The sequence below is a fragment of the Acanthisitta chloris genome, unplaced genomic scaffold (genome assembly GCF_000695815.1).
Source record: "Acanthisitta chloris isolate BGI_N310 unplaced genomic scaffold, ASM69581v1 scaffold13627, whole genome shotgun sequence".
Taxonomy (NCBI): Eukaryota; Metazoa; Chordata; class Aves; order Passeriformes; family Acanthisittidae; genus Acanthisitta; species Acanthisitta chloris.
In genome coordinates this window covers 36,424-62,054 of record NW_008684404.1, presented here as the reverse complement: position 1 = coordinate 62,054, position 25,631 = coordinate 36,424, and the positions used below count along the sequence as shown (strand labels likewise).

The window sequence follows — 25,631 nt, the reverse complement described above, 5'->3', positions numbered from 1 at the left end:
TCACTTGAAGGACATTTAAGCTGGACTTGTATTCTGAAGTAATAATTCAGAATGGTTCATGTGGAGGTTCCTGCAAGGACTGAAAGCTGATTAAATGGACATAAATAAGCTTTAAGGACAAAAGACAATCTGTTGAGTAGGGCTGGAGGTGTTTACTGGGAGTCTACAGGGAATTGGACTAGATTCTGCCTTATTGAATAGTTTCATTAATTATTTGGATGGGGAAGGAGAAATGTGTAAAAAAGCATGCTAATCTGAATCACAGATATTAAATTGGGAGCAATTATGAACATCATGGAATGAACTGAAAGAGCACAACATGCCCTAGAAACGTTTGAAATATGTCCAAGAAATAAAAAATAAGATTCATCCCAGAATAAGCCAATCTGGAACACACAGATATTTAATGGTTTGGTTGATGCCTCAGGGAAAGCAGAAACTTCCTAAGAGCAACTGTTGCAATTATTTTCTTTAATTTTGTCTGAAATGAGGAATGAAATGTAAAGCCCCCATGAGGGTCTGTGGAGTTGTGACAGACAGGGTATTCCAGCTAGACGGAGGTTCCTGCTGGGAACTTGTGAATCAGTGCCTTAAAGTGGCCTCAGTGGTTTTTCTAACATTTCTGCAACATCTTGACCAAAACAGAAAGAGTACTACAAGAGGTCTTAATCATCCACAAGTACTGAAAGCTCCCTGGGAAAAAAAACCAAGAAACAGTTGCTCAGAACTTGAAGTGATACAGAAGTCAACATTATTTGGATGGTGGATATTTCAGGTTGCACCTATTTAACCAAGGACTGGTCTAATCAGGAATAACTGCCCATGAACAGAATCACATAATGGTTTGGGTTGGAAAGGACCTTAAATGCTACCTAGTTCCAACCCTTCTGCCATGAGCAGGGACACCTTCCACTAGACCAGGCTGCCTGGAGCCCCATAACCTGGTCTTTATACCTTAATTTAGGAACTTGACTTGACACTGAGTTGGGATTTTGAACTGAAAATAGGAGATTATTTTAATTTTGCAACAAATGAACTATTGCAACTGATCCCACAAATCAGTTCTTTAAACAGACACTGATATTCTGGCATTAACATGTGTTGATTAACAGAATGGCTGAACTCTTCATGAGCAGCACAAATCTGTCAGTCCAACACCACCACCACCACCACCACCGAATGGAGCAGGCTACAAGGCCCCCAAACCTCTCCTCTGCTTTCCTGCCTCTGCAGGTCACAAATCCTGCATTTCTCTTACCAGATCTGATGATCTCTGGCTCCACCAGGAGCACATTTCGACTCTCAAACCTTGTAAGAAATGAACTACAGAAAACAAGCAAACCAACAGAAAAAAAATAAAACAACCCTGGAGGACAGTGAATTAAATTAGCTCAGGGAAGAGATGAGTGGGCACCCAAAGCTGTTTTCAGAAAGGCATTGGCACTACCAGTTCAGAAATATTAGCTGGGGGGTGAGTGAAGAAGAACTCTGTCTGTCAGTGGATGTGACCTCTTTTTTGATTAGGGCAGCTGCTGCCCAAACTATGACCTTGGGGAGAAATTTTGAAAATTCTGTACAGACTGCACCACTTGGGCAGAGACCTGAACAAGGAAAAGGGCTATGGTGGGGCCTTTGCTTCCTAAACCACAGAGGAGGTTTGGAAGAAAGACATTTATACCTTCTTAATCATGACAGCAAAGCTATATGCTGCTAATCAAACATACTAATAATGATGGAATGCTGCAGGAAAAATATTTAAGCTTGCTTTTTCCTTAGGAGGGGGAGCAGACCAAACACACGTTTCTTACCCTAATGATGCTTTTAATACAGCTGAGCCACACAGACCATACTTCCTTCAGATTTTGAATCTGAGGCAGGCAGTGGGCATGGAAAACGTCAGCCTAAATGAGTCACTTTTACTACAGCTATAAGCAAGCAAAATCATGTTTTTATAAAGTGTTAAGCAGTATTTACTGTAGGGATTGCTCAATGTGCTCCCTATGACTCTCCTAAACACCCACGAATGCTGAACAGAGGCATATTTATGTGATTCTCAGTTCTCTTGCACAGATCACTTTTTGAGCTGAATGAAGGCTTATACAGTCAGCTCTTCCTACAGTCAGTTTTCTCCTTTTTATTTTTTCCCAGTTGTTTCTTATGTGAAGTTGAACACAATTTCATGATGTCTGAATATCCCCAGAGCTGCTTCTCAATAGGTTACTTGAGCCAAAATTTGCCTGATGTTATTGCATGTCCCCATTGCATAAGCATGGGAAAACTATGTGGTATAGGCTGCTCTTTTTTGTTCTTCCTATGCCCTCAAATACTCTGTAGTTTTTCACCATTTCTTACTACTAAAATATCTCTCTCTCTCTCTGCTGGAGTTTCCTTATGGTTAAATGAAACACACAAGGGAATGCTTTCTGCTGTAAGACTTTTGCAGCAATAGCAACAGAGCCTACAGTTGCATACTGCACAGAGCTTTTTTGACCAAAATAACATGATTTGGAACAGCAAAGATGGAATAAAGACTGCACCAGATTGTGCTGCTACCATAGTGAAGCCAGCGCAAATGAGAAGAAATAGCACTGGTCTGATAGTAATGATATTTCTGATGGGTAAATCCTGATCAAGCATAGACTAGAAGAGATTTCCAAAGCTACCTAAGGTACTGCAACATCCAGACTGAGCCATTTACACTTCTCAAGCAGCCCCTGCATTTCCAGAGGCCTGAGCTCAGACACAAAGACCTGAACGACCATGCTTTTCCCAGGGACGGTGTCTCCTCCACAGCCAGCCGAATTCACACACATTACAAGGTGCAGGACAGGACCGCAGTGACTTATTTTCATTACTTCATTTGGGAGGAACTACTTCTGCTCTATTCCATTTTGGTTCATTATACCACATCCCTCATCATGGTCTCTAAGCATTTTCCAATGAGACATAAACAAATCACTAACGAGGATGTCATGTGGCTGCCTCTCCCATTTCATTTCCCAAAGGCCATGTTTGTTCTGTTTATCCTGCAGTTCCGTGTGGCTTTCTATACACATTACATGGAAGGCTTCATGAAACTTATCTATTTGTATGCAACAATTTATCCCACAACGAGCCTATAGAAGTCTCATCAGCCATCTGGTATTTTTATTTCTCCAGGCTGAGAAAGCAATCATAGCTAATCCTCCTGCGAACTATGGAAGTCAGTTTTTATTTCTCACTTTTCTGTACCAATAACTCTTTAGAGTCCGAGGTAGGCCAAAGACCCTAAAAATGTGTCTGTTCCTCAACTCTTATAGGACCCTAATGCTAGGAGGCTGCCAGAGCAAATGTGGTTCCAATCCAGAACAAAATTCTCAGGGTATCTGCTGAAAGATCAGAGACGCTGTAGGAGAATCATTTTTTGCTGAATCCTGCAACTGATCCATGTGTGTGCATTGAGTTTCCACAGCCCCGGTGGGAAATCTATGTGATGTTTTAGCACCTGAAAATTGAAGTGGGTGTGATTTTCAGGATGCAGTTGTCTGGAACAGAAGATGACATTTCACAAGTCACCTTCAGTTAAGGTGCCTCCTTAGGCAGTCCCTACTCCCTGGCACCATCCCCAGTCTTGTGACAGCCCAAGTCCTTGCAGAACCAGCATGGCAACTTGGATGAGGGGACTGAACCACACAGAATATAACAACTGCTTTGCTGTTCATCAGCCAGATGGGTTACACTGGCTTAGCACAAACATCTGGCAAGAGCAGCTACTCAACTCAGCATAAGCAGTCCTGCTGGTAAATGTCTAATCAACTAATCAACACTGAAGGGTTAATGATCAAAGTCTTTACTTCTTAATTATGTTTTGCTTGCTTGAAAGATAATGAATACAAATCCTGAGAATTACTTCAAGGCTTCTTTCCAAAATACATTAAGATAAACTACAATTTGAATAACCTATGAATTTATTTTAATAGAGAAAACTGAACCTTACCAAGAAACCTACATGTAGTAAAGATATGAGTGAATAAAACAAACTTAGAGTCCTACTCCAGAATGCTACCACAATAGTACTGACAAAAACTAGTGCTTGGGGCCAGGCTATCTTTAACACGTCTTGGGGTTTTATTTTCCCCTCTTGATTTAAACATCAGCATCCACATAATCACTCACCTAGTCTGGTAGGACCTTGCTCCCTTTGTTGAATGGATTGCACCACCTCTACAAGCCTTTGGGTCTCTTGAGGCATGTTCCATGAAATTTCTAGATTATTTTCCCTGGCATACTGGAGAACTGACACATGAACCGAAGTATTGCCTGAAGCAGAAAGCACAAAATAAAAACTTTAAGCAGTGCATATGAATGCCTTAAAATAAATCTAAAGGATACATTCTGGTTGTGATTTACATCAAGCACAACTAGACAGCGATCTTCCATCAGAGTGTGAAACCTGCATTTTCAATCAAAAGATCATAACTGAACGATTCCCAGGTGAAAAAAATAGGCAAGTACTGCTGGAAACAGTTTCTTTTTTATCAGGAGTCAGCATGCAGAATTACACCCCAAATCAATTTGACAAAGATTGGAGAATTTCATTTTATCAATCTCCAATATTATTTCTTTTCCATTTAAAATTGTCTAAGCAATTTTTATGCGCACATTCTTTTGCACAAGGAGTAGTTTGCCTCATTTGTCAGAAGGGCCAAGCTCCCTGGATAACTCCATTTCATGCAGATTTCCCTCTATCATACATCACTGGAGTGACGTGCATGGGACACAGTGTATCCAAGGAGCTTGACCTGTAAAGGGGAATGAAGAGAAATACCAAGTTCTGCTCTTCTCTGACATCCTGCTTCTGATTATACATTATCTAAGAAGTATGAATAAAATTATTAACATAGAGTTCATGTAGATAATTTTTAAAATATCAGATTTGCAGAACTGAGGAGAGGCTGAGGGAGCTGGGGGTGTTCAGCCTGGAGAAGAGGAGGCTCAGGGGAGACCTTATCACCCTCTACAACTCCCTGACAGGAGGTTAGAGTCAGGTGGGGGTTGGTCTCTTCTCCCAGGCAACCAGCAGCAGGACAAGAGGGCACAGACTCAAGCTCTGCCAGGGGAGGGTTAGGTTGGATATTAGGAAGAGATTTTTTACAGAGAGAGTAATCAGGCATTGGAATGGGCTGCCCAGGGAGGTGGAGGATTCACCATTCCTGGAGGTTTTCAAGCTGAGACTGCATGTGGCACTTAGTGCCACGGTCTAGTAACTATGGTAGGGTTGGACTGGATGATCTTTGAGGTCTTTTCCAACCCGGTTGATTCTATGATTCTATGAATACATTGTTTATAATGATTGACTGTTCCTCTCTTCATGGCCTTAGAAGGACTTCTACTGTATGCTAAAGATATTTATGTATAGAGTACAATTATTCTTTATAAATTCTTTGCAAAACATTTATGAATGAAGTTAACTATTGTGATTTCATCTACCCAAATGTTGCAGCCCTGTGTTGGTCTGAATATTGGCTACTACCTACACTTTATAATTTTTCCATGGTCTTACAGATTTTAAAATCAAGGCTGTAGGGAGGAGATTTCATAGCTAGATTGAAGCAAGAAAAACAGCTAGGCTAATATAAATAGTCTCTTCTTCATTGTATGGTTTGTGTTTTTTTCACTGGTCTTGCTTGTTTATATCATTCATGCACAGTTTTCAGAAGCAGAGTGTCTTCAATGTATGAGCTCTAAAAAAATCTAGGTTTTTCTAGACATAAAGAAACACTATACTTTTTCTCTATGAGCTCTCTTAGTACAAGTGCTGGTAATCATCACCTCTTTTAGAAGCACAGGTATAATACAAACATGTCAACACCCAATTGGAAACACCAGCAGTAATAGCAGTTGCTCCATGGTTTAATGCTGGATTGAAAAAGTACAATTCTGACAAAAAAGAAAATCCAGGTTTGGTAAATGCTACAGGGAAAGCTCAGGAACCTGTGTAGCCCCTGCCATGTCGTTGGACTTGGTACAATAGCACACAAGGTCCTATCTTACTACATGTGCCACAAAATCCCTGCATGTGCAGGATATACAGCATTCTGCCAGGGTGGCTGCACTGATAATGGAAGATGATGAATGACCTAACAAGAGATGCACCTCCCACCAGTACATACTCTGCAAGTTCAGTGAGCTTAGAACTCCTTAAAACTGTCCGTCATTCAACACAGGTCAGGAAATAAATAGTCAGTTCCAGACCCCTAGGCTAGGCAAAAAAAAAAAGCTGGTCAGCACCAGAAATGTCTGTTTGATCCAAATACCAAATCCTCGCAGTTGGAACAAACCTGAACCAAAATCCCTCTTAAATTATCCATTCTTACCTGAACCAGAACTGAACTTGAACTATTATTTTCAAGTATGTTGAATCCAATCCATAACTGAATCAGAAATGTATTTTTGCTTTTCTGCCACAGAGTAACAGTTCAGCTAAGTCTCCATCCTGTGACAGGGACCCCTTGGCCTGTTTGGCACACACACTTATGTACAGTACAGCATAAAGGGAAGTGCTCCTCAAAGCTGCTGTCCAAGCTATTCCTCATCACATGACTCACTGAACTGGATGTCAAACCTGTATCCACCTGAATCACAACACCTTGGTTGAACAGCATCTTTACCAAAGGCTTTACTAGCCTGATTTCCCCAACATGAGCTTCAATTTTTGTAGGGATTGAAATGAGTAATTTAAGAATAAAAATTGAAAAACTTATACTGAGAAGCTGTTTTGTCCCATAGAAGCAAAAGAATACAAAACATCTTTATGTGTTTGAGTTAAAAGACAGATACATACTGATCTCAGCATTTTTAATAAATGCCTGCACAAAGTTTTTCATTTCCTCAAACTCCGATGCTCCAATATTGGAACTTCCATCCAGAAGAAACATGACATCCATCGGCTTGTTGCACAAGTCTGAGGGGGAGAGGGGGAGAGAAAAAGGTTATTTTATATATGATAACCAAAACTAGCATCTGCTAATTTATTGGTAGGGGCAGAAAGGGCAAGATACACTTGCATTTGGGGAAAACAAAGCAGGATAATGACCAGCTGAAACAATAAGTGATGCCCCTTTAATGGAAGCCTTGAGATTCACATTAAGTGGGATACGTGTCTATTTCAATTCCTTCTTTTCTGCAAATATTATTTTACCACCAGGAGACTAAACCAAAACCAACAGCAAACAACAACAACAAAAAAAACCCAAACCCAGCAAACAACAAAAACAAAGAAACAAAACTCACCAATACCCCACAAACAAACAAACCAAAAAATAATAATAAAGGAAAAACCCAACAAAGTGTACTCAGGAAAGAGGAAGTATAAATTTCTGTTATATTGGCAGAGAAGAATAACTGTTTTCCTCCTGTCACCCTCCAACCTATCTGAAAGCTGCTGTATTTTACTGACAAAAGGAAACAAGCACTTCTGAGCCTACAGAAGGATGACAGCAGGTCTGTGCTCAGTTCAGTTGAACAAGGGCAGCATCCTCAGCCTCCACTGAAGATAAAATCGTCCTTTCCTTGGCATTTGGACAACAAGATGCCAAACAAGACACAGGAACCCTTCAAAATTCATTGATGTGAGAGGTAAAAGGAACAGACAGGACAGAAGGAAAGAGGAAATCACACAGAAAATACACTCAATCTTACCTGGACTCCAACGTTTGTGAGAGCAGCATGACTGCAGCACTAATTCAGGTGCTTCTTCAATAAGTGTGTTGTAACTATGCAAGATAATAGGCTCATTAGGATGACTGATCTTTCTGAGCTCTTGGATATCTGCACTGGGGGTTATGCCTATGGGAATAACATTTATGTCCCAGGGAGGTCGTTTGATAACATCAGTGGAAGGACTGGATGACACCATATACACCAAGTGAGGAACATCTTGCCTGCCTCCATTCACTGGTATAAATGTATGCTTGGAAATATAATCAAGGGCCTTCCCAGTGTTGGTAGCCTTCCCTCCTTGGTAGGGTATGCTCCTCACCTTCTCAATAATACTTTCCTTTGACTGCATTTCCCTAAAGGAATACTCCAGAGTGACAGACTCTGAATACTGCATGACTGTAACATGAATATCTTCCTGTCCTACATTCATCCCTGTGATCACTTTCTCAATGAACTTCTTGACAATATTGAAATTTTCCTCCCCTACATTGTCAGATCCTTCCACAATAAAAGCAATATCCAGGCTTTTGTGAGCAGGCTTTTCTGAATAGGGTGTTGGGGTTGTGAGTTGCCAAGATGGAAACATGACACTGGATAATGCTGGACCGGATGTAGCTGGTAACAGAGAACTTTCTTCAGGTCCAAGATCACACAGACGATCAATGAGGAGATCTCTGTTGTCCATGAGCTCTAACACATTGCTCAGTATGAAAGCTCTGTTATCTGGTGACTGCCTTTCAATGAACCTGATTTGCTCCATGCTGACATATGGCCCAATCGCCACAGGTATTACCGAGATTTTTTTGGTCTTCAAAACGGAGACGATGTTGCGGAGTTTTCCTGAAGACTTGCTCGCTATAAATAGCACTGCAATTCTAGCAGCATTGGTCCTTTCTGCTTTTCCAAACACATGAAACACAGAGTATTTAAGAACTTCAGAGGCAGACGCTACTGCATCACCTGTGTATTTTATGCTTTGGACAATTTTCCTCATCTGGGACTGTCTTTTGACATCTTTAAGGCCAAGATAGATTGTGGGACCAGCCCTATACACCAGAATTGACACTCGGATTTTCTTTTGGGAGATGTGGAGTTCCCTCATCATGCCAATTATGAAAGTCTTCAGGTGTTCGAAGTCCTCCTCTGAGAGTTTATCAGAGCCATCCATTAGGAAAGCCAAGTCCATCATCTTGCTGCATGAGTATTCACTGGCTGGTCGTTCAATGTCCTCTTCTGGAATAGGTGTTGCCAGTGTTAGGGTGTTCTCCATGGGTTCACAGGCTATGCAGGTTAAGTTCTTCCCTTCACACAGACTACAAAAATCATGAAATTTAACTGTAAAAAGCAATGCTTATAATAACACATCACCCACATATAAGAACCTCCATACAAAACCAATTAAATATCACAAATCCACAATGAAACCAAAATATGATGTGAATTTTTTTTCCCCCACCCCATTTCCTCACAACTCCCCACAAGGTATTGTGCAGCTAAATCCTACATGTTCATACATGTCTGTTTAGATCCAGGAAACATATGATGAACTACAATGTGTTTGTCAGAGGAAACTCTCCTTATAATAATGTGTAAATCTGTCTCTGGAAACTGTCTAGAAACTCATTGAGCATCAGCAGTAGCGCTACCTACAAGCCACTGGTGAACCAAACTGGCAGATCCACTTCGCTTCACAAGGAAATAAAACATCAGGCAAACTAGAGGCAGCTAACACAAAGTAAAATTCAAGCATAGGAAAGATATTTTAGCTCTGGTATGGCCTCACAGACTCTGCGTGGAGGCTAGGCTTACCCGGCTTTTAAACTGAAATTAACTGTCTTTTTTTCTGCCTCTAAAGTGCTCTATGTTCTGAGGTTTATTCCTGACTTCACTTTGTGTTGAATACAGCTTTGGCACATATTTGACCTCTCTTAACTTCCAATTATTCACCATGATTTCTTTTTTAGTCCCTTTCCTCATATTAAATGGTTTATTTCAACTATAGCTGTTATCTCTTTGTAGTCCTATGTCTTCTCTCAACATTTCTACTACTTCTATTTTTCCCTTTCCATCTCAGCTCCTGTTTTCCTTCTTCCCCCATCTCTGTCTTTTTCACTATTTATCCTTTTGTACCACCATGAGCTTTTTCACCTCTGTCACTCCCTACATTTTAGGAACTTGTTTATAATTAATCTATCTTTAGCAAGGCTTGAACACTTCTGCCCTTCTAATTCCTGGTTTCAAGATTCTCTTTACTTCCTAGAATGATAGAATCATTTGGGCTGGAAGGCACCTTCAAAAGTCAGCTAGTCCAAACCCCCAGCAATCATCAGGAACATCTTCAACAGATCAGACTGCTCAGAGCCAGGTCCAACCTGGCCTTGAATGTATCCAGGGACAGGGTATTTGCCACCTCTCTGGGCATCCTGTTGCCAGTGTTTTACCACCCTTGTTGTAAAAAGACTTATACCTAGTATCTAATTTAAGTTTACCCCCTTTTAGTTTTAAACCACTATCCCTTGAACTGCCGCAACAGGCCCTGATGAAAGTTTGTGCCCAACTTTCTTCGAGGCTTTAAGTACTGAAAGGCCACAGTAAGTTCTCCCTGGAGCCTTCTCATCTCCAAGCTGAACAACCCCAACTCTCTCTGCCTTTCCTCATAGGAGAGGTGTTCCACCTCTCTGAGCATCTTCACTTATCAGAGCAAAGAACATGACTGCAGTCACTCACGGGGTGGAATAGTCAGTCAATACATTCCCCTTGTCTTACTGGATAGTCCAAGAAACAGAATGGGAAAAGGTTACAAAAGAGCAAGGACCAAAAAAATGCTTGTTTTCACTGCCAGACATAACCCAGGATGTACAAACCAAATGAGTCAACGCTGGGAGATGGTGCCATTTTCCAGGAAAAGACTTCACTTTACACGTGGCACCTTCATTTCAGTTCTCTTAGTTTAAGCGTTGTGTTCTTTTCAAGCTGCTTTTAGTGTCTTCCTAATTACAGAATGCACAGCTACTTTTGGCATTAACATATAGCACCAGAAGATTTATTATTTTAATCCTAATATGAACAAGACTCTTCTAGTTTCCAATTTCCTTTGGATATATGCTATGAAATTCATTTTTGTGCAGTATTTTCTATTGTTTGTACAGATGGTGTAGGCATCCAAATTAGGTGACAGCTATGCAAAAGGATGTTTCCCTAGTGAGGTAAGTTTTCCTAATGTTGTGAAATCTTCTGTGAGCAGCAGCCAGTGTATCAACATTTAAGATAAATTATTATTAAGGATTACAAAAATTAGGGAACAGAGACTCATTTATGGAGACTCTTTTTTGACCTTCTGATGGAATTCAAGGCTTTTTGTGTATATTGCTAAAAATATATACATTTAATTGATTAGCCTAACAGTCTTATGTCCTGGGTTTATAGCACAGACATAGGCTAGCCCTGGCAAGAGACCAGGAATTTAAAGTCTGTACCCACTCAGAGCTTCTGTGAGGTTCAGAGCACTTGGAACTAAGGTGTTAATCTGGACTAATAGCTGCTGCGGTTTCACAACTGTTTCCATTACATCTGACCAATTCACAAGATGGAAAACTCTCTAGTATTCAGAGGATTGTAACTGACTAGTGAAAGTATCCATTAAGGGTCCAGAGATTCAGAGAATGCCAACCTTTCAGATACTACAGCCCATGGCATAATATGGCATGGGGCAGTATACAGAATGAAAATCAGTCTCTGCTGCACTGCAGATGAAAAGCCTAACCCTGCATTGTGCACAGCATCATGCACCCTGCCTTTAATTTCATCATATTTGGAAATGCATGCATGCAGATCACGGGATATCATGTTAAAAATCTCATGGAAATTGGTTTTCCAGTACTAGTCCACAATTCCAACTGCTAATAATCTCAGCAGGTTCTAGACTGAGTGCACATCCAGATCTTGTGCTATACGCAGGATTTTTTTCCGTACTGGCAGCAGGAAAGAGCCTGACAGCTTTATTGGTGTTGAATCACACATTGCATAAAACGAAGTGGAAGATCTGAAGCCAGTAAGGCCACCTACACATGGGAAAAAGCCTTTTTTTAAAGGAATTTATGAATTTCACTTGCTTCAACTCAGCTGACATCCTATAATCCCTGCTGTCACTCAAAAACTTCAGCTTTTGTTTGTATGTGAAGGGGTATTGATGTATAAAATGGTCTCCAAGCTGCTTCTTCAGTGGTATATTTAAAGTTACATCAATAAACTTATTCATGTGGATGTACTTCATCTATGGTCCTTTATCCTACACAACAGGCATGCTATTCCACTGCATAAACCCATCATACCAAGACTGACAGCTCTGTGGATCATCTCTGTTCAAAATTATGCTCCTTCCATGCAGGATCTTGACATCTCCAACTGTACATACGGGACAGTCTTCTGGACTGACACAATCCAGGGACAGTTCATCAAGTATTTTTCCTGTTTCAAAACAGCACACCAGCATAAAGATGTTAACTAATCATTGCATTAAAAACATAATGATGCTTCTGAGGTGGCCCCAAACATTCTGAATACTGTGCTTGTGTTACAGCCACTGCCTGCTTGACACAGAGAGGTATCTCCTTCCTTCATATGCCTTTTATTTAGATCTTGGAAGTACTTAACCCCGTGTATAACCTGCAACAGCCAGCACCACACAGAAGGCAAATATATCTTTAGAACAAAGCATGGAAGACAACAGGAGAAAATGGCATTTTCTTTTAAACATGTATATTTTCTGTTTCTCCCCCTATCCCCTGCCTTATTCTGATCAGAGACACCAGTGCCCAGAAGAGCTGTTTTGGGTCTTTCTTTGCCCTCATGTCTTCTCTCTCTCTCTTTATTTATTTATTTGAGTTTTCACTCTCCTTTTTATTCTTATTTGTCTTTCACTCTTTTCCTTTCTCTCTGTCTTTCCCCTCCCTGCCCCATATTCACAGTATTTTTTTCCTTTCCCTTTCCTATGAGATAGCTGTTTGGAACAGCTAAGCTGAAAGCTCAGGCTCACAAGAAGATGTCTGCTAGGCAATTTCAGGAGCATCTTGGAGGCAGTAAGCTGGTCAAGGCAGTAGGTTACCCCCTGCTGTAGCTGACAAAATCTTCACCTTCAGAGCAATGTCCGGCACAAATTCATACCCTACTTTAACCACATAGTCAACAGTCTCTGTTGCCACACAACCCCTAATCCTCCTATCCTCCTTTCCTGTCAATCCATTCCCCATCCTCTCTTGTTCTTGCTGGCAGTGCTTCATTCTCCTCTTCTAGGCATCACTTCATGCCCTCCACACATGGTGTCCATTTCACAAACTCAAACCAAGATGCCCAACCACATCTCTCTCTAGGCAGTAAGAAATTGTGGTGAACACACATCAGTAAGCCTGTTAAGAAGAAGAAAAGGTAAGTAACTGTTTAAGTAAAGCAAAAGATGGACTTACCTGCAGGACAGTGTACATGGCATCCTTCCACACACTTCAGAGGGCACTCCAAAGGCTGTGGGTGTTGGCAAGTAACAGGACAAGCAGGTCCACAGTTATTAAATCGCCACTCACATTGGTAATCTAATTCGTGTTTATTCAGGTCCTCACAGCTTTGTGCTATGCAGGGAAAGAATAAGAGGCAAAAAACACCTCAAACCAGACTATATATTCACCATATCTCTCAGAACTATGACACCAAACATCATATAAAGTGGACCACATATATACAGAAAACAAAAGATTTCCACCTTTAAATAATAATATATTCCTTAACTACATTATTGCTTAATTACATCCAGGGCAGGCTACCTCTTCAACATTTATACCTTCTTTCACATAATGAAATATTTGCTCTAGGCCAGAGATATTTGGCTTTGATAATAGCAAATATAAAACAACCCCAAACTGTAAGCTTTAATTAATGCACACATATATTTTACATAAACCATTTCTTTCTCTACACTTTTTTGCACCACAGGCAAATTCCTAATAGATGGAATGGTTTTTCCAGGTGTGGTTCTGACCAGAAATAGAAAAGGGAGGGGAAACATCAGCATGAGCTGCTAGACCAGCCCCATTTAGGTGAACTTCTGGGGACATCAGTGGGAGCAAAACTAAATCAGACCAATCCATCTGAGCCAAAATACTGAACCTTTTCGCCCAGTTCTTCCTCGTCTACCCTCTACTTACGGCACAGATTCGGTGATCTCCAGTGAACAACAACACCTTTTTGTGCACAAGCATGTGCATAGGCTGCTATAGTGTCACAGAAGCATGCACAGTCCCCGATAGATTCACAAGCACAAGTGTCATACATGCAAATATCTATGTAGGGCTCAGGATTCACCTACAAAAGAGAAATATGGAGTACAGTACACTCAGTGATTCCCTTAATCACCTTCCTGTAGACATCCTTCACCTTCAGATGGTTTGGCTGCTCCATTTGTCAAGAGCCACATAAATCAGTGTAGGTCTTTCTGCTGATGTCAGCAATACCACATTCTCAAAGTTGCCATATAAACTGCAGTTTACTGTCCCTTAATATTCCCCATATGGAGTAACTTTATATGGTTTTAGACCCTTGTCCCCACCCCCTTGTACAGAAGCTTGGGTAGAATACAGTCTGAATGGCATTACATTAGCTCAGCTCCCACTTCCCTCAAATCTCAACCCGTATGCTTTACTTCATGTGCCAGTCTCTGGGCTGTACAAGAAAACTTCCCTTAGGTAAAATTCACTCTATAGCTTACTACTAGGTGGTATCCTGCATTTTCCCACAAACCACCAGGACAGGGTGAATGATGAGAACACCAGCCAGTCTCCTCCAAGTCCTATGTGCTGTGAGCACTACCACATTTTTTTTCCCTCAGCTGTAATCAGTGTCAGCACAGATGAAGAATGTGAAACACATGAGTCAATACTCACTAATTTTTTGCATTCTTCAAAGAGATCCCCAGACAAAATGCTGCATGACGTTTCTACCATCACCTGCTTCACTATGTTTCCATCACACAGTGGAGGCATCAAGGTCTGCTCCAGGCTGGGCTTAATGTTGTAAAAGACAAGTACAGATTGCATTAGCCTTGTCAGGACTTTTCAAATTAAAGTAGGAGACTCACTAGCCATTTTTTCATGACAAAGGAAATTGTTTCTTTGAGTAAAGTTTCAACCTGTTATATGACAGCCCCAGATTCTGCCATGGCAGAATGCAGAGTAGAGCAGATCGTCTCCTAGATTTCTCTGGCTCTAACTTGTACACTGCAGTTTTAACTTAGACATTTTGATGACAGGAATACCCACTGTACCAAACACCCATCCTGAAAAATTATTATCCACAGCTCTACAGAAGGTCCAGGAGACTCCAAAATATGGCCAGGCTTCAGCAGAAAATACTCAAGGCCACTGCCTAATAAAAATGGCTCAGTAGAAGCATAGAATCATCAAGATTGGAGGAGACCTCTAAGATCATTGAATCCAACAGTTATCCTGCCACTCTGCTGAAACCCCTAAACCATATCCTCCAGCATCACATCCAGATGACTCTTAAACACTTCTAGGGATGGTGACTCCACCACCTCCCTGGGCAATATTTCAATGCCCGAACACCATAACAGGGAAAACAGTTTTCCTGACACCTAATGTGAATTGACTCTATCTCAGCTTATGACTGTTCCCTGTAGTCCTCTCCCTGCAGCCATGGCAGGAGAGACCATTCCCCACCTCTCTACAACCCTGTCAGGTAGTTGTAGAGAGCAATGAGGTCACCCCTAAGCTGCCTCTTCTCAAGGCTAAACAAACCCAGTTCCTTCAGCTGTTCCTCATATGATATGTTTTCCAGACCTTTGATGAGCCTCATTGCCCTTTGCTGGACTTGCTCCAATGCCTCAATGTCCTTCTTAAATTGAGAGGCCCAAAACTGAATACAGTACTCGAGGTGCGGCCTCACCAATGCCAAGTCCAGGGGGATGATCCCTGCCCTAGTCCTGCTGGCCACACTATTCTTGATACAGGCCAAGATGCCATTGCCTTCTGGGCCTGCACTGCACACTGTTGGCTCATATTGAGCCGCTGCCACTAGCACTCCCAAGTCCCTTTCTGATGAACAACACTCGTGCCACTCCCAGCCTGTAGTGCTGCATTGGGTTATTGTGTCCCTCTCTCCCATTTAATTCATCTAAGAACAAGGATCACTAGTACTGACATGGCATTTATCACCATGACACTCTGCAGGCTCTGTCCTGTGCCTATTACAGTGAAATGAGAAGCTGCTCCTTCTCTTACTCTGTGGTCTCACCCCTCAGTATTGCAACTCAAGTCATATGAAAAAAATGACATTCAGTGAGGTAATACTGTGGCTATGTCACATTTGCACATAATTAGCAAATTAACCTAAAAGATCTTGTGTGACCAAGAATAAATGCTTCAATTCATGTTTGTGATAATTTAAATATTATAAGAAAATACCTAAAAAAGTCTTTCTCCACACACACACACCTCTCTGACCATTTAGATGAATTTTCAAGAAAAAGTTTTCAGCCATAAAAAGCATTAGTTGAATGAAATGCTTCGTTTTACAAATGTCAAAACAAGTTGTCTTCAAGCTGTTTCCCCACACTTTTTGATTTGAAAATACTTTGGGCTGTTATTATTTGTCAGCTTAATACCATTTTACTATTCAACTTCATTCTTTCCCAATTCTGTATTTGGAAATGAGGAAGTAGTACCCAATGAAATCACCTAATCTGGTGATTAGAGACAGCACTGGGACATAGATAACACTTTCAGATAGCAGATACCCTCCTCAAAAGTCAGGTGCCATGATAGATGGCAATAAGATCTCACATCCCCTCCTGTATCCTGCTTTTTCTGTTCAAGCCCTTCCAATCTGAAAATAGCAAGTGAGTTTAAAAAAAAAATAATGAAGAGCAAATAGAAAGAAATTCACCTGTGGCTTCCATTGTTTGTAATGGACAGACTAAGATTTGGGATATAGAAATTTGGATAGAGAAATATGAAATTTTTATCTGAAGTCCTCCTCACTGAAAATTACAGCTGGTTTGGGGTTGGTTTTTTGACTAAACTCTAAAATGAGATTTCCAGTTATACTTGGATTTGAAGCACCTGGGCTGGAAACTCTATGAACAGCCTCTGCCATACTGATTGGCTATTTTAACACTCATCTGAAGCCAGGCAGCACAGAAACCTTAAATAAGTTAACTGATCTTTCACCAGATTTCAAGAAATAATATTATTTGGCAAAATCATGGGGGAAAGTCTTAATTTCTGTTTATTTTTACCCTTTCAAACCTCTTTGTCCACTCCTGGGTGATACCATAACCCACTTTGATTAGTTTTCACAGTTCATTCGCAATCACCTTTTCAACATCAGCACAGGATGGATTAACTTTCCAAGAATTCCCAAAGTCAACTGGATCTACTTCAAGATGTTCACTGCTGCTGGTCAAATCATTGTTTTGGATTCCGTCAAAATTTCCACACAGACCACACACTTGATCCTTGCAGAGAAAGAAACACAAAATACATAAATCTTACATCTGTAGACTGGCTTAAGGTTTTGTTAACAAGTCTTTTTAGCCCAGTGCTTTAACGCCATGAGGCTTAAAGTCTGAATTACCCATGGCCTTGCCAAGTGCACTAAAGTAGACATAGTCTCTCATACAGAACGTGTAGTTCTTATATCCATTCTGCTTTGCTGTCTCCAAGGACTACAGAAAGCAAGACAACTCCAGTCAGCAGAGCTCATTGGATCTATTTGGACTATGTCTCTGCAGTCCCATTTTATTTCTGGAGGTGACAGTCCTATCACCACCACTCATAAATCTGGTTCCTTATACTGCTCTTCTTGAGTAGAGAAGAAACCACTCAGGGCACAGTTACTCTGAGACATCACAGCGTTCATTCTTTCTGTCATGGCTCATCTCCAGTGGCCCAAGATTTACACTATACAACCGAACTACAAGGAAAGCAAGTCACCCCTATGGTATTACAAAAGAGAAAAACATAATTTTCAAGCAAGTGCCTAATACTCCATAGAAATCCATTAGCATGTCTGCAGTGAAAAAAAACAAAAACAAAACCAAAATCGTAGTTCCCCAGAGACATCTCCAGTGAGAATAAGAAGTAAAGCACAAAACACTTACTTTGAAATTGTCTTTTAAGATAACGGAGACTCCCATAGCCAGATCCCAGGTCACACTGATACTTTTGCCCAGCAAAATGATGTAATAACGACCAGACTTCAGGACGTCTAAATCATTTTCATCTTTAGGAGGTACCTTGATGTTTACCTGAACAAGAGAAGCACATTGTGATATCAACTGTGTCTCTAAAGACTGTTTCAAAGAGGTCACTTTCCCAGTGGGATGCATGCTCATAGGTTAACAGGTACTTTCAAACATGATGTACTCCAGTCCATACACTGTCCAGATGCTCCAGAACAAATCAGCAAATTGGGATACAAGTAGAGAATTTCAATCTCATCCCATCTCTGTCATCTTTGAATGTGGTTCCTTGTGCTCCTAGGGTAAAATGTGCACTCACCACAAATGCCAGCGCATGCAGTAGTGATTGCTAAACAGGAGGGCTGATAAAGATGACAGGGTATACCCAACTAATGATCAGTTTAGTATTAGGTCAGTGGTTCACAAAATAAGTCTGTGCTGGTTTTTTGGTTTGTTCATCTTTTTAGGAAACTAACAATTCAGTGCTTCAGAGGGCAGGCAGAGCCCGAAGGGTTGGCCACATTTAACTGTAATGGGAACTGGGAGAACCACATGCATCAGTGGCCTCTGAAGGACCAGAGTCTGATTCTGAAGTCAGGAATGACTTTCTTCCCAAACCACCTACACCAATGGGAAAAATCCTGAGAGATTCCCTTCAGGCTCTCTTCATTTTTCCATCACTTTCCCTTCCCCTGTGTGCCTCTTTCCATCTGGCTCCAAATTTACCACCTCCTGCTACTAAGAATTTAAGAGATTAATTTAAAATGCCTTGTTTCACACCATAATCCCCTTTCAATAGGAACCCTAATAGGATTATTAACCACATTTGGACAGAAAAGTCTGCCACGGCTGTAACATTAAACACCATTAATGCATTAATTGCTTAACTGTGGAAGAGGCAGATGAAAACTTTCAATCAGTACAAATAGTAATTAAAGCAAGAGAGAAAGAGGAGCCCAAAAACCATTCACCCACTCCCTAGTTTGAGGGCAAAATATTTCCTTATCCCACTATTCTTTCTTGCTCAATTCAGTAAAAACTCAGCACTGTAATTCAATTCTCTTAATCTGAATTATGATCAGAAACCTTTACTCCCAGAGAAGACAATTCACATCTTCCATGGATCTGCTAAAGAGGACTTTCAATGTAATTAGGGAAGAATTTGTTAAAAGATATTTTAGGAACTGGAAGCCTCTTCATTTTCTCCTATGCCAAACATATTACTACACAGCCTAGTCATTTGGTCACTTAAACTTCTAGAGGATTCTTTGTCTTTCCATACTCAGGCAAAAAACAGAGGAGGACAAAGCTGAGCTGGGATGTTTGACCTAAATTACAGAATTTCTATGTTTATGGAGGCTTTTTGCCCAACCATGAAGTCATAAACTTTTGACCTTGCAAACTGGAAGATTTGTTTCAGAAAAGCAAAAATTATATCACAAATTTTTTAAATAAAGTCAGCCAGAACTGTTACATGCAGATACTTCAATGACGCCCCCACATACCTAAAAAGAGAAGTTTTTCTCAAAACAGATCATCTTAAAACAATGCTAATTGGAAATATTTTAATGGCAAAAAAACACTTCATGATTCTTGCTTCTAAGGATTTTTGTGGAAAAGGAGTGTAGGAAGCCATCACTGATGAGAATTTGCCTGAGTCTCCATATCAGTTGTTTTTCCTTAATTTCCCTTTTGGTTGCTGTTATTTCTAAGCAAACCTGCTCTACATATTATTACACTGAGCCTTAAACTCTCTAAAAAGACAGCTAAAAATGTAGTCAGGGTCATGTGGACAGTCTTGCCATGCAGACCTAGCTCTTACAAGGACAGGCTCTCTCAGGAATCAAACACTCTCTGTTCCTGAAGTTGCTGGATGTCTAATCACCTCCCTGTCTTTTCTGGCCCTTTCTTAGGTGTCCAAACGGAACCACAGCTTTTCTGAAAACCTGCCACCTCAAGAAGCTTTCAGACAAAACCTGCCTAGATGGAACAATCCCTGCACTACTATTCATCCTCACCCAGGTAGGGAATTCTTTAGCAGTAGAAATAAAGAATTAGGCAACCAATATGTCCTACGTTACTTCCTCCAGCATCCAAAAGCCTACATGGACCATATGCTGTCAAGATGCACTGCACAGACAATATTAATAATGGCTGTGTTTTATGTGTTCCTGTCAAGGATCAGTGGCAATTTTCAGTCTATTCCAGTCGTGGTATAGCTTTGTCTGTTAACCCAAAACAAGGCAAATGTAGAGTGGTCTCATGTTTCACTGGGAACATTCTTGCAAATCCCTGGTCCAGATGCCAGTTCAGAGCACAGGATTTCTGAAAACAGAGCAACTGAAACACTGTATAAACCACTGTCATTCTGCAATGTTTGAACACACAGACAGTTTTAATTGTTACAGTGCTCAAGGCAAAGAGCTGAACTCTGCCCTCTGGAAGGCTTGTTTCCTGCTGTGGAAGGACATGGGAGATGGAAGTGATTCTTGCTGAATTCTTCAGTGTTTGCTGGTAGGAAAGGGGAAGAAAAAGAAAAATCTAATCATTTGGATATTCCATCTGGCAATTTAACAGGGAAAGGACAGTTGACATTTCCTTCTGCAGTATCAATTTGTTTGAGCTATGACTTCTTTTTTTCTTGTGTGCTGAGTCCTTCATATTGCTAAATTAGGTTTGATGTTTTATTAGTCATGGGACAGTCACTTTCTTAGCTCTTCCTTGCACTTAATGTACCTGTGAAGACAGGCTGAAAGATTTGGGGTTGTTCAGCCTGGAGAAGAGAAGGCTCCAGGGTGACCTTCTAGCAGCCAAAGGGGCTACAAAAGAGCTGGAAAGGACATGGAGTCCTTATTCTTTACATCACATTTACAAGGACAAGGGATTGTGGCTTCACATTGAAACAGAGTAGGTTTAGATTAGATATTAGGAATAAATTCTTCCCTGTGAGGGTGCTGAGGCCCTGGAACAGGTTGCCCAGAGAGATTCTGGATGCCTCAACCTTGAAAGTGTTCAAGGCCAGGTTAGATGGAGATCTGAGCAACCTGGTCTAGTGGAAGGTGTCTCTGCCCACATCAGGAGGATTGGAACTAGGTAGTCTTTAAGGTTCCTTCCAACCCAAACCATTCTAGGATTACCTGAGATAAATTTGTTGGCATCAATCAGAAATACCAAAGTGGCATTATACCTCTGGGAGCAAAATAGATAAGTACAGTCCTGCTAATCTGTCCATGTTATGTTCAAGAACCCCTGAGTATTGGGTCATTCATGCCTTATCTTATTAAATAACATGAACTTTTTTCCCCCAAAAAAAGGGAAATAAAGAGGAAACAAGCATACATACATTTCCATTAAACAACTCTATTTCTCCTCTTTCATACAGAATGATAACCCTTTTGGTGCACTTTTCTCCAGTGAAGCCACAACCTTCATTTGAAATTAGTATCCGGAATGTTCCAGAGTCATCTTTGCAGAAATCCTATCAGATGAAAAATAAACGAATGAGTCAGTAATGTGTAACATTTGAAAACCACGTGCAGAGAAAAACACACAGAAAAAAGAAAGCCTCAGATAAACCCCTGTGTATCCTGTGACCAATACAACAGATGTTGGCATGCCAACTGTTCCCATATCCATTTATTTTGTGCTTAGCCTTGATATTCATGTGGTCCATCCCTTAAGAATGAGGCACACTCTGCCAGTGACACACACATATGCATAATTTGGAGATAATTTTTTGGCAGGGAGAATCCATGCTACTACAGTATCTGTGATGTTTCAAAGATGCACAGTGTATATCTGAATATGCAGATGTTAATTGATCTACAAGACTCTGCAGCTCCAAAGACAAAATTAAAATACAAACCTATAAGGTTAGGTTAGAAAGAAAAGTTAGAAAGAAATTTGTTTCCCTACCTGTGCATGAATAATAATTACAATAATGCCAACCTATTTCTTGGGGAGCAATGATGTAGTTTAATATATTACTTTTCTTTTAAGTCAACTATTTCTGAGACGCTTGGAGAGTAAGCACTACATTTATATGATGACTCTTGGGCCTTTTAGATTATTTTTTTGTTGTCTTTCTTTTTTTCAGTACACTTTTTAAGAAACAGACCTTGTGTAATATTCTCTGTGTTTGGCATCTAAGGAAAACATATTTCATTTTCATTTTAAGCAGTTTTGTAGTACTGTATGGTATTGCTGCCCAAAAGGCTTGGACCCAAAAGACTCTTACTAGTGTCAGAGCAATCATTCTTCTAAGGTAATCCATCTGGCACCAAGGTGGGAGCACATTTCACAGACCTAGCCAGAGACAGGTTGGTCACAGTTTCCTGCCCAAGGAGAACTGCAAGGAGGAATGTGCTTCATGAAAAGAGTCTGTGAGGAAGATAGTAGCCCACCCAAGAACATCACACAGTAACTGCAGAAAACTGTTGTTACCAACTAGCAGTGGATCAATCTAGTTTTAGACCAAATTTGCAGATAAATCCTTCTTTTTTGTTTGGATGGTTTAAAATACACAATGATTTGTATGTAGATGAGCCTTAATCTTAGCTAACTCTAAATTTCTGGCTGCTTCCACAAATCACAAGTTGACCTTAGTGCACTGTGTCTTTATTCACCTCTCCTCTGCTGCGAGGAAAATGTATATTGTCCATGTACTCCAAACAGGCTGGTGCATGGAACAGGTATGGATTGTGCTGAAGGGAACAAGCACAGTCTGTGCTCTGGGGCATTTAGGGAAGGTTCACTGAGCATTCCTTGTCTCAGCCAGAAAGTAAACTACCACCATAGCATAAAGGGGCTGGTGGGGAACGAGGAACGACTGATTTATGGATACTCACAACTCCATGTGAGAGATGAGATTCAAACAGCTCCTCTCTGTACCAAGCTGCTATCACAAGGTTTGTGGCTGCCATCTAGACATGTGACAACTTAATTTCTAAGAACAAAATTCAATCATCACAGCTCTCAAGACATCTTTGAAGTCTTGAAGCTCTGTTCTCCTCTACCATACATCAGGCTTAGTAATTTTGAATATTTTATTGTGATTTATCCAAACATTGGACTTCTCAGCTGATGTAAAATGCCTTGTATATTATCGGGCTGCTTTAGCATTTGACATGTTCTTACCTGAACTAATACATATTGACAGTTTCCTGGAAACTTGTATTTCAATCCATCAAATGTCAAGTAATGAGCTGTACCAATAACAGTGCAGGTGCCATCACACAGATTTTTGGTGCACTCCCACTTTCGACCATGGCACACACTGTAACAGAGAAAAGAAACCAGTGACAGTTACAATCATTTCCCACATTTACAATACGAGAATGCAAGATGCTTTAGCAAAGTGAAAGTGCCAAAGTTTCTGCCTCCAACAGCTCACGATCCAAAGACTCTCCAAAAGGCAAACAAGTAGTCATATCACAAGCTTTTCCTGGGTCTGTCTGAGGGAGTGACTAACTCCAGACAAAACAGGAGCATCATTCCCCTGTATGTCTCAACCCAGATGCTCTGTGAGGAATCTCTGCAGCTGTCTGTGCTGCTTGCTGTCCTCAGGTATGTCCCAGCACATCCTCTCTGGGTTTGGCCTTGAGAACGTACTCTTAGAGGGCTCCATGCCTGGGCTGCCAAAATCCTTCTCTAGATAGACTTCTATAACCATTTTGCACTACCACACAGCAGATAAGATGCTCTCTCATTAACATAAATTAGCATATTCTGGCATTGGGTGCATAAATCCAGAAGCTGCAGGTATGAAAGATCTTTCCCTTGATATCCACAGGTTTCTGATCAGGGTAATAAACTGATTTGCTAACTAGCAAGAGTCTGAGCAAATAAAATAAAAGCCAAGGTCAATGGAGAGTTAGAATAGCATCAGACACCATAGCTAATAATAATAATTTAATAATCTAATAAGCAATATCTTGCTTGAGGGGGGAGAAACATTCATCTACCAAATGCTTTATGAATGCAGATGGACACCATCACTGTCTCAGGAATTTTCTAATCAAGCTGCATAAGGACAGGGAAAGGGGAATTCTATCCATGCTTTACAGACATAAAATCTCAGTGATAAAAAACCTGAAGTACTTTCCCAAGATCATATTGCTACCTAAGGAAAATCCATGTACTGAACTGAGTTCTCTAGTAATGCCTTAACCCAAGCATAAGCCCTGTTTAATCTTGACAACATTTCACAGTACAATAAATATTGTGCAATAGATTTTCTTTGAAGAATGAAATTTCAGTAAGATGAAACCCACTGCACCCTCTGCTATCAATTCTCTGCTAATAGGTAGAGCGAGACCAAGATTTTGTATACATGTACACACACAGATTTTAAGGTATGTGGTGTAGCAAAACTCGGATCAGCAAATTTCTGCTGTGTGCTGCTTCATAAGAGTTACTGCAAAAATTTCATTGAGCTCTACAATGAATTCCCAATACATTGCATAAGAAAAGTTTTGCCACTGGCTTAGACTTGGAGACATTCCGTTGTTCATGGATTAGGGTCTCCCATATGTCAAGTCGGATGTAAACGCCAAATCTGACACCTCTGGCTCATATATTGCGTTTGCAGGTGTTCACATCTGGCTAAGAACAAGTGAGAATGAGAACTCCTGCAACAGCAGTACAAAAAGCAAAAACAAAGAAAAGGAAGATCTGAGCTCCAAAAGGCAGAGTCTCAATTCTTATTAATTCTCAAAGCAATAGTAATTTCCTATGTCACTTTATAAATGACATTTGACTTGATATTTGCTGAGAACTACCACGAAACTTTTCAAAGTCACAGTTCAAAAAAGCCCTAGTGACATTTTCAGAGGGACCTTATTTCCAACTTTACTTTCACATTCAAGAAAAATATCCAAAATGGGAGGAAGAACTTTTTGTCAATGAGAAAATGCATGATTTCTAACATTTTCTTGACTCTGATATATTGAAAGAAATTCTGTGTATTAGAAGAAATGCCATTTACAATGGCATTGCCAGAATTAAAGGGGCAGTTACAAGAAGGAAGCAACATGGGTCTGACTATTTTAAGATCAGAGATTATAATAGCGACTGAAAATAAAAAGACTGTGCATGGTTATTGTGGTGAATCCTGCAAATTTCACAACATCTAAGAGTTTTACAGCTCACTGTTCTTGTGTCAATAAAATGTTCATAGTGCCTGTTTATCAGTTGAGTAACTTCTACCTACATGCCATGTAAGCAGGTTATAAGAGATGTATTTCTATAAGAATATCAACTTCTTCATCTTCCTCTCTTTACAAACCTACTTGTCTCCAGGTTTAATTAGACTGCCTGATTCACAATATAATATGTAGCTGCAAAGGAAAGAAATGAAACAAAACACTGGAAGGTCAATATTTCCATATAAAGCCTTATTCCAAGTCTAACACTAGTTAGGAGCAGTCTCACTAGTTTAAAAATGCAAGATTTGAAATCAGTTACTCAGAGATCAATGCACAAAAGAAGAAATAAGCCAAATGACTCCTCAACAGTGCTGATTCTCTGATCCAAATCCACCCAGTCATGCAGAGGATAACAAACATTGCTTCTGGGGGTGTCAAAGAGCTGGGCAGGGACACTTTGGATAGAATATACAACAGATTCTGAAGCCTAAGTTCAAAGAAAACAGAGTTTGCACACTGCTGGTGGCTGGATGTCCGAG

General features: G+C 40.4%; 1 protein-coding gene across 1 annotated transcript in view; it reads right to left on the bottom strand.

Annotated features, from left to right (window-relative positions):
* VWF (von Willebrand factor) overlaps nt 1-25,631 on the bottom strand; it is a gene marked incomplete at both ends in the record, with an annotated part of 68,214 nt that overhangs the window by 6,869 nt on the left and 35,714 nt on the right. Inside the window, 11 exons of the mRNA XM_009079332.1 lie at nt 4,156-4,299; nt 6,824-6,943; nt 7,681-9,014; nt 12,033-12,168; nt 13,164-13,322; nt 13,896-14,052; nt 14,631-14,750; nt 17,081-17,221; nt 17,867-18,013; nt 21,291-21,425; nt 23,084-23,222. Coding sequence (XP_009077580.1) covers nt 4,156-4,299; nt 6,824-6,943; nt 7,681-9,014; nt 12,033-12,168; nt 13,164-13,322; nt 13,896-14,052; nt 14,631-14,750; nt 17,081-17,221; nt 17,867-18,013; nt 21,291-21,425; nt 23,084-23,222 — 2,732 coding nt within the window. The remainder of the gene's footprint in view (nt 1-4,155; nt 4,300-6,823; nt 6,944-7,680; nt 9,015-12,032; nt 12,169-13,163; nt 13,323-13,895; nt 14,053-14,630; nt 14,751-17,080; nt 17,222-17,866; nt 18,014-21,290; nt 21,426-23,083; nt 23,223-25,631) is intronic.